General features: G+C 38.9%; 2 protein-coding genes across 2 annotated transcripts; one reads left to right on the top strand and one right to left on the bottom strand.

Annotated features, from left to right (window-relative positions):
• Positions 1-120: 120 nt before the first annotated feature.
• LOC118323922 (tubulin alpha chain-like) lies at positions 121-1,817 on the bottom strand. The gene is made up of 3 exons (XM_035655994.1): positions 1,668-1,817; positions 393-615; positions 121-302 (listed from the first exon to the last, which is right to left on the bottom strand). The coding sequence occupies exons 1-3, from the start codon at positions 1,668-1,670 to the stop codon at positions 121-123; spliced, it is 408 nt and encodes a 135-aa protein (XP_035511887.1). The 5' UTR covers positions 1,671-1,817.
• A 1,278-nt stretch (positions 1,818-3,095) lies between these two features.
• Positions 3,096-8,049, top strand: agmat (agmatine ureohydrolase (agmatinase)). The gene is made up of 7 exons (XM_035657290.1): positions 3,096-3,464; positions 4,900-5,102; positions 5,298-5,346; positions 5,692-5,887; positions 6,127-6,306; positions 6,507-6,591; positions 6,674-8,049. The coding sequence occupies exons 1-7, from the start codon at positions 3,169-3,171 to the stop codon at positions 6,745-6,747; spliced, it is 1,083 nt and encodes a 360-aa protein (XP_035513183.1). The 5' UTR covers positions 3,096-3,168; the 3' UTR covers positions 6,748-8,049.
• The last annotated feature ends 1,980 nt before the right edge of the window (positions 8,050-10,029 follow it).

The raw sequence follows: 10,029 nt of genomic DNA, 5'->3' as shown, positions 1-10,029 counted from the left end.
GCTGTGGAAAACCAGGAAGCCCTGAAGGGCCAGTGCACTGGTCAGCTGAAGCCTGAGGACAGAGAGAGAGACACATATTAGATCAAATACAATGATTTAGTTTGATATTTTCAATAAAAATTAGGAATGGATCCCTGGTATCAAGTTCCCCACCAGTTTGCGGATCCTGTCCAGCACCAGGTCAATGATCTCTTTGCCGATGGTGTAGTGTCCACGGGCGTAGTTGTTGGCAGCATCCTCCTTGCCGGTGATCAGCTGCTCGGGGTGGAAGAGCTGACGGTAGGTCCCAGTGCGCACCTCATCTAAGAACACAGGTTGAGTCACTAATGACTTAAAGGGTTTGACCAAATGAAATCAAGACAACTATGGCATCTATATTCAAGAGAGTTTACCGATGACAGTGGGCTCCAAGTCCACAAAAACAGCCCTGGGGACGTGCTTTCCGGCTCCAGTCTCGCTGAAGAAGGTGTTGAAGGAATCGTCACCTCCACCGATGGCTTTGTCACTGGGCATCTGTCCGTCCGGCTGGATCCCAGTTTCCAGGCAGTAAAGCTCCCAGCAGGCATTCCCAATCTGGACACCGGCCTGACCCACGTGGATGGAGATACACTCACGCTGGGGTGCAGACAAAGAAGATTTGGATTACACAGGCTGAATCTGACGAAGGAAACAGACCTTCCAAAGCAGCTGTTGCTAATTGAAGTTGAAGAATTAAACAGGGGCCAAAATTAAAACAACTGGGCCTTTCATACGTGGATTTCTCCAGAAATCAGCATTTTTTTTCCTCCCATCCTCTAAATGAACTGCAAGATGCTGCAGATAATAACAAACGGCTTCAGATAATTCTCCCCACCTTGCATGAAAAGCATTTATTATTCCACCTCTGGTCTATTTCTGTGTTAGCTCAGTCTACCTTTCATTGTAAAGGGTGGGGTAGGGTGGGGGGATGCATTTTCTGCTGCGACATAAGACTGTGCCTATTGCGCACAGGATTACTGTAGGAAGAGAGGATTATCTAGGTCAGACATTTGCAGCGTGCTGTTTCTTTAAAAAGACACATTCACACTTCACTGAAGTTATTTTCCTATTATTTCTAATTTTTTTTATTTTATTTTATTTTATTTTTTCTATTTATTTATTTATTTCGAAATTATAGGTGGCTTTGTTTTATGTAGCACGTAGATCTGGGGAAAATCAGGGGGATTTATCATTTCTCACAAAATTATCTTTACAGCAAGAAGCAGTGGATTCTAATCTAATATATATATTTATATAAAGGCGGCATAAATGGCCAGAAAATCCGGTTGACGAACACAATGGGGTAAACGGTGTGGAACCAGTGGTCTAACGATGCTATCTAAGCTGATTTAGAAAGGGTATGCTGGAAGAGGATTACAAGTGTTTAGTGCATTGCATTCATGCATTAGACTACGTAAAAACCTGCTATTTTTATTTATTTATTTTGTCCTACAGCATTAATAAAACCCATTTAGAGTCACGAACGGCTACAGAATACAGCAGACAAAGGAGGCAGAGACAACTGGAGAAATCCCATAGGCACGACCTACTTTCCTCCCCATCCCTTCTGATACTGGATTAAGGTTAGACTCTCAAAGCAAGGCAATTGGATACACAATGCTAGAAATGAGATTTAAAATCGCACTTACCATGATGGCTTGTCGATATTATGCAATGTAATGAGACAAGCTTGAGGAGTGTTTTGTGTCTGAGATGTGCGGGTGTCTGATGATCTGCTGATGCGCCACAGTCTGCCTCTTGAGGAGGACAGGTGAAGTGCGCACATTGAAAAAAACCCCTCCTCCGTCTGCCGCAGTAACTGTTTCACACCCAGAAGCAAACCGAGATGCTGCAGTTCAGACAAAACCCCCCAAAAAAACTCATGTGGAAGATGTGTTGATGACATGATGCTGGTGTAGTTGCTGCAAGTGCATCAAATGCTGAAATAGGGGAGTTTAATTTATCCTGGTTAAATCGGGCTACATTAAATATTATGAATGGTGTTAGATGTATACTATTGACCCCGATCTGTAAATAGAACTATAACATTAACAAGAATCATTTTTGTCGCCTTTTAAATCGAGGTTGCTACTTATTGTTATACTATACTTTCTATTCCCCTTCAATAGCCTAATATTTATTTCTAATACTTTAAATTACATGCAGGAGTAGAACATACTGTATGTATGTAAAGAGATTATATACGCAAGTTGTGTGCTAGAGACAGTTTTAACAGACTTTTTGATCAAATTAGATATTTCCATATATATAGACATCAATTACAAAAACAGAAAATATGAAAAAAAAATTAAAATGTCAAACCTTTAAACCAAATTTGTAGAAATACACAATTGATGTCTTGTGTATTTTATTTTTCAAGAATCTACAGAAGCCCTGAAAGTTTTTTTTTCACATGTGAAAACTAGTGAGTTTTTTTCCTTTTGTTTGTAGTTGTAGTACTCATTTTCGCCACCATCCCATGTTCTAAACAGGAAGGTGAGTTTTAATTTTCCATACACTTTAAACACAAGGTACATATAGTCTGTTAGCAAGTTATGTAACTGTCATTATCTTTTGCCAATAAAATGTATTTTAAGGGACCAGTGTGTAGGATTTAGTGGTAAAGTAGCAGATTGCAACTATAACTGAACACTGCTCACATCTGTGTTTGACTAACAATTGGCAGTGGATTACAGTTTTGACTTATCACGAGTTTTTATTATTTCCATCATGCATGAGGCATAAGTTTGGAGGTATTTGTTGACAGAAATCCCCCCCCTCCCCTCCCCACCTGTCCTGTTACTCACTGGACTCTTGCACTGCTGCCTTCACGCTCACAACCGGGTCGGAACTTTGACAACCACGAGCACGATCCCACATGAAAAGTAGCAAATGTATCTGATATGAGGTCATGTGACACTTTGTAGCGTTTATGTGAAAACCAAATATGGTGCATTAAACACAACAACGTACGGCCACTTAACTAAACAACAAATACTACACCTTGTGGACTTTTTCTTGGTCATTTCCTTTACGGTCAATGCGGTACGCAATGTTACGAGCTTACGAGGAAACATTTAAGGTGTCAGCAGAAGTGAGTCCCACCACAACTCACAGTGCTCCACATTGCACGAATAAGTGTCAGCAAGTATGTTTTCGCTTTGGAGAAACGTGAACGTAACTCGCAGTGTTATTTCTACGTCTTACAATGGGACTGCAGCGGACTTCCTCTTCTCTCTACGAGCAGCTGTGACTGTCTGCACACATCCCAACAGGAAGTCCTCAGGGAAACGCTACAATGTGCCCCAGAGCGCCGAGTTTGTTGCGAGGGTGTCAGGGATCCCCACCATGGCCAAGTTGCCCTACCAGGAGACAGCGGACGGGCTTGATGCGGCGTTTATCGGCGTCCCCATTGATACCGGGACCTCCAACCGACCTGGAGCCAGGTGGAGTTTCTCTCTGCAGCTGCTGTCAAACAGAGTGGGCTTGTTGCTGCTGGCTGTGAGAAGAGAGAGTAGAGAGTGTAGCTGCAACAAGAGTCATTATTACATTACTCTTTTTTAACAGTAGCACAACCACAGCTATTATTACTGAAGTAAAAGTACTAATACCACACAAAAAATATTAGATTACAAGTAGAAGAGTCCTGCATTTAATTTCTAAATTAAGTATGTGAGAATGAAAATGTACCTAAAGTATTAAAAGTACTCAACGCAAAATATTAGACAGCATTGGGCAGTAACTTATTACTATTAATAATACTTTATCTTGTAACTAGTAGTGTAACTAATTACTGATACATTTAAGTAATATTACAGTTACCACCCAAAAAATATTAGTTACAAGTCCAATCACTTCTTTGGATTCATTGTTTGTCATTGTGGAGGAAAGTAGCTTGGAAGGTGGAAATATTCCATTACTTTGATTTTAACTAACAAAACTTTAATCGTTATGAGTCAGAATTTTGGGGAGAAATTACACAATTACCAATTTTTGGGAGGAATAGCAGAAAAGTAATTTAACTAGTAGTGTAACTAATTACTGTTGGCAGGGAGTAATAAGTAAAGTAATGCTATTACTTTTGAAAAGAGTAATCAGTAATACATTTTTTGAGTAACTAGCCCAACACTGTTATTCGATCATTATTAGTAAAGCATTAATGTAAAAGCAGCATTTTTTCTGCTGTAGTTGGTTTAAATGGAGCTACTTTTAAAGACCTGGGAACAAACATGTATGTCTGATTATTTCCACATTGAAATCCATCTCCTCCATCTCCAGAAATTGTATTCTTTCTAAGTTTTCCTGCTGGATACAAGATTGCTCCTGCTTCACTGTATGTGCACTGGCAACTTCAAGTTTCTTCATCACACAGTTGCCTACTAGACCAGGATTGACTTTCAGCTCTACTTGTATATACTGATGGGTACTTTAATTTTTATCAAAGCCACATATTTTATAAGCTCTATATATGTTAAGTAATTTGCAACCCAATGTTGTCAAATGAACGTTAAAAAAGTACAATATTTCCCTCTGAAAGTAAGAAGTAAAGTACCTCAAATTTGTACTTAGTACTTGAGTAAATCTACTTACCGTAGTCACATTCCACCACTGTAATTCTCATGGTTGTAAAGATAAATTCAAACATAATTCATAAGGACAATAATTCTAAATAGATATATGAGTCAGATGAACATGATTTGTATGTGAAAAGTAACTATTAGCTACTTCTATCAGTTCCTCTCAAAATGTACAAATGTAGTGCAGAGTGTCAAGTGGCGTAAAATGGAAATACTCAATGTACTCAACTGTAATAATAACAGTCCAAAGCCAGTTTGCGTCACAGCTACACTGAAATGAAATGTATTCCCTCCACTACCACAGGTTTGGTCCCCGGCAGATCAGAGTGGAATCTGCCATGCTGAGAGCTTACAACAGTGGCACCAGGGCTGCACCGTACGAGTCCCTCATGGTGGCTGATATTGGGGACGTCAATGTGAATGTGTACGACCTGAAGGACACCTGCAAACGCATCAGGGAGGCCTACAGAAAGATCCTGGCTACTGGCTGTATACCTCTGACTATGGGTGAGAGTGACCGGCGGTGTTTACATAGTTTTCTTTTCACTTTCTAGACAGGTCAAGATAGCTCAGTAATTGTTTTATTACAATCAAACCAAGCTTTGCTATGTCTGTACAATTATTAGCCATTCAAATGGCCTTATAAACTGTAGCTCATGTTCGATCAAAGGTCAGACGTTAAGGAGTTCTTTGTGTCTGCAGGTGGCGATCACACAATCGCATATCCAATCCTGCAGGCTGTTGCTGAAAAGTAAGTAGGCCATGATTCACACCTGTAAATCCTGACCAAGTTACCAAATCATCAATTGGTCAGTTATCAGAATTGTTGCTGATTAACCTTCTTCGGCTCCAGTAACTAATGAATTGTTTCAGATCTAAAGCAGATATTTTCATATACACGTTGTTATGCATTAGTGATATTATTCTGCTCCATGATCAACTGTTTGGCTTTTTGCTTGTTTGTAGATGTCTGCCTACCCATGACAAATCAATCATTATCTAATTTCTAGGCTAAAACCTAAACAAATTCACATCTACATTAACTACCTCTTAACCAGTTCAAACACACTCGATCTATTTGGTAATAATTTGCCAGGCATGGCCCTGTGGGTCTGGTCCATGTGGATGCTCATGCGGACACCAGTGATGTGGTCTTGGGGGAGAAGATTGGACACGGGACTCCATTCAGACGTTGTGTGGAGGAGGGGCTACTGGACTGCAAGAGAGTGGTCCAGATCGGCCTGCGCGGTTCAGGCTACTCTGCAGATTCATATGAATGGAGCCGGGCACAGGTACCTACTACCTACTACTGCTAGAATACTGGATGTGACATAAAGCAATGGCTCAGACGAATGCCAACAGTCTGGTTTTACTGCATAGCCCAATCAAAGTAGTGAGATGTAAATAAGCCAAGTATGACATGTGGGGCATTTTCTGCTGTTGGGAAGTAATAATGTTGCATATTGTCCCCTTTGAAGCAAAAACTAAGGATTGTCTTTGAACCAGCAGCGCTAACTTGTACATTGTTCAGGGTTTCCGTGTGGTGCAAGTGGAAGAGTGTTGGTTCAAATCTCTTGCACCTCTGATGGCTGAGGTCAGGGCTCAGATGGGCAGTGGTCCAGTGTATCTCAGTTTCGACATCGATGCTCTTGACCCGGGCTTTGCCCCTGGAACAGGCACACCAGAGATAGCAGGACTTACTCCCATACAGGTAAACATGGAGGAACAGACTTTAATCCTCCTCTATGAGTTTAATCTGACACAACCATGTCATATTGCAAGTCGCATAAAGGATTTACTTCACTACTGTACAATAACATGTAATATGGGAGGTTTTTCAAGAGCATGTTCTGTACTTATTTATCGTCTCTTTGAATATTGATATATTTTTATTATCTGTGTTGGCTCTAGGGAGTTGAGATTATTCGGGGCTGTCGTGGTCTAAACCTTGTTGGATGTGATCTAGTGGAGGTGTCTCCAGCCTATGACACCACAGGTACTTTTCACACTTTACTTTTCATCAAATCAGTTTTTTTTAAATACAACCATTATTTATATATATTTTTTTTCCTCAACAGGGAATACTGCACTGACTGGTGCCAACCTCCTTTTTGAAATGTTGTGCGTCCTCCCAAAAATTAAATACCTGTGAGGTAGCAGGCTGTCCTGCTGAATAAACCAGTGAGGAGGGCAAATCCTGCAACAATTACAATTTAATGTTTTAATCATTAAACATTAATAATTGTATTACATCCATCCAGATGATAAATCCAAGCATGGTTCTCGTGTTGGAGAGCGTCAGCTTGTATACCGTGTTCTGGTGTACTAATAACAATGTAAAACTAGGTGACGTGTTGTACTTTCAGGTTGATGTATGTTGTGTGTTGACAATCCAAGAAAGATACATGTGAAGAAAAAAACTAAATGATAAATGCACACAATGTACACAAAGTTGTAAATGAAATTTGGATTCAAACAAACACAAAACTCAACCACAACAATCTTGATAAATCCATGTAAAATATTCTCCTTATCTTTAAAGTTACATACCATCAGGTCCTGACATGATTATGTACAATGTTTACAACTCTAAATACCAACAGAATTATATTAATTACATTTTTACAGTCATGTTGACTAAACAAATAAATAAATCAAGCACACAAAGTTTGACTTTATTTTCATGTATTTGTCATGTCACATACTTCTTGCCGTTTGGAAAACATTCAGAACTTGAAATTGATGGAGTTATGTTTACTACATACAATATATCGAGCCTATACATATATATTACAAATGTAGCAAACATTTATATAGAACGGGCAGGCAGCTGTTTTGACATATATGAGTGTACCTGTGGTTGTGGTGGGTACTGCACTTTCCTCACAAGAAGATCTCTGAAAAGAATTACTGAAAAACCACTAAAAAGAAAAGCTGAGGGTCTCTTACTTCCTTTGTCTATGGTTCTAGCATGAACAACATAACCATAGTGAATAATTAGATCCAACTGGGTGAAGAGACATGTCATCTTTCTTTACTCAAGCTCCCTATTGTTGTGATTTAAGTCAACTGGCCTACATAGCCTTAAGTACAAGCAGTCCTTATAAGCAAAACCAGCTATGAAGATGTAGAGATAAAATATTAAATGTTTGTGTTAGTAATGCAGTTACTGTGTCAGTGGCACCTAAGATATATGCAAAATGCAGTGCTTTAATGCCTGACCTGACAAAGGTCTGGCAGAGACTGAAATGTTCATGGTTTTGAGTTAGTGTTCAGGCATTACACTTTTCATTAAAGCTAATTTCCAGTAGCCTTGCACCTACAAGTGATGTGGTACAACTTTTAAAATGCCTATACTATGGCTGCACGATGGTAAAAAAAACATCTTATTGCGATTATTTTGACAGATATTGCGATTGCTAAATGATTCATGATTAGTGTGGGAGTGATCATCTTTGCATCACAAATGTAATTTTCAATAAAAAAATTCATGAAGATGTGATTTGTTGGAGTCTGTAGATTTGCAGGCCAGAGCATCTCTTCAGCACTGCCGTACTTCACACATTTTACCTTTATCAAAAATGTTTATCTTCCTGCTATTTACATATTGCACTTGACCATATTGTGATTTTGATAATATTGTGATTAATTGTGCAGCCTCAGTCGGTACACTGTTTTACTTTGGATATTCACCCACTCCATACGTCTCTAAGGGAGTTCTAGTACAAACGGCCCCTTGGCCTCTTTTGCCACAGCATTATGAAAAAACTTCATTTTGCCAGAGATGACTTTTAAGTATTGATGGGGTCATATGAGCGCCAAGGTGACTGGCTACCCATCTCTCATCTACCCAAGACAGGATATCTACAAACACACACACATCAACCTTTTCAATTTACATAGAGGACAAGGCTGCTGAATAATTGTGGATGATTTACAGACTCTCCATCTCCTACACCACCTGTTTCCAAACAGGCTGGATATGTAAGCAGTTGACGCACCAGTCAGAGGAGATCTTTATCAGGTATGGTTTCTTGTAGCCGTTGGCGGATGTAATGTGTGCTTGCTGTCAGCCAAGTCCCTCTGGTTCTTGCTTTAGGAAGGAAAGTTGAAGAAAGACTTGTGGCAATGACTGCTGAATGTCACAAGTCAGTTGGCACGTTGTCTTTATTGGATAAAATATAAATGTTGAGTAGAACAGAAATCAATATGAGACATCCTCTTCTTGTGCATATGTTTTGGGGATTTTGGCACAATGTAAAACTAAAGATCGCACATTACTTGCACAGCAGGTTGCTGAATAACAATTAAATGACTGACCTTTTAAGACTTAGTAATCTTGATGAAATGTTTCACTGGACAAGAAGGGTATGGAAAATTATATATATATATATATATAAGGAACTAAAGCTGTCAGACAAATGTAGTAAATTTCCTTTGAGATGTAGTATAATGTATAAAATATAAATATTCAAGTAAAGTACCTCGAATTTGTATTTAAATACATTACTAGACATGATTCATAGTAAATGTATTTAGAAAATATATGAAACGTGTAGCTAATCTAAGGTTGTTCATAGCTCCAAAGTATTTCCACAACATAGCATTGTTATGGTAAAAACCAGGTAACTAAATATGTTGAACGTAATTTGGCAAGCTAATTGAGTGGCAGCAGCAAGCGGCGAATTAAATCAAACGTACCCTGTTGCGTGCTCTGCAGTTGACCAATCACAGCAGGCGGCGATGTAAACACGGAAGTACTAACTCAGCATCGTACACATACACGAAACGAAAAGCAGACTTCTAATATTTGTCCACCAACAAGACATTATGTCACTTTCACAAACGTGTAAAACATTTTAGGTCACCGACTGACTGACATGTTAAGAGTTACATAATAATAAAGTTAGTTCAAGCCTTTACGGTAATTCCTCTGTCTACTTTGAATGGAGGACAACAAAATGAGTCCAGTCTCTATGGCACCCACACCTACCACTGTCTCACACCAATGCTATGGTATATGTATTATTAATAATCATAGCTGGCTCTAAAGTTAGTCTATGGTTAGAATATAAAAATATCAAAAGTAAGATAAATATCAGAAGTATAATGTTTTAATGTTTTAAGGAATACAATCATAAAAAAGGTGACAAGTTAAAAGCAAAAAATAATCAGTATCAAGTATTTAAATTGTGTGTGTGTGTGTGTGTGTGTGACCTAGAATCCTATTAAATCCATTCGGTGTCACCATTCATCCTTGTTGTCCTTGTTTTTTAGCTGCATGTCCATTTCCTGTAAACTGTTTTTGGAACTGTGTGTCACACTGAGAGCAACCTAAAACCGGAGTCAAATTACACATACGTGGTCAAAAAAGATGAATCTAATGCACATATTTTGTCAGTAATTTGGCCTGCATCAGAGCATACTAAACTGC

The sequence above is a fragment of the Morone saxatilis genome, unplaced genomic scaffold, assembly GCF_004916995.1.
Source record: "Morone saxatilis isolate NCDOM2014 unplaced genomic scaffold, NCSU_SB_2.0 Contig15, whole genome shotgun sequence".
NCBI lineage: Eukaryota > Metazoa > Chordata > Actinopteri > Moronidae > Morone > Morone saxatilis.
Note: the sequence above shows the minus strand (reverse complement) of the source record. Positions and strands in the feature narration are given on the sequence as shown.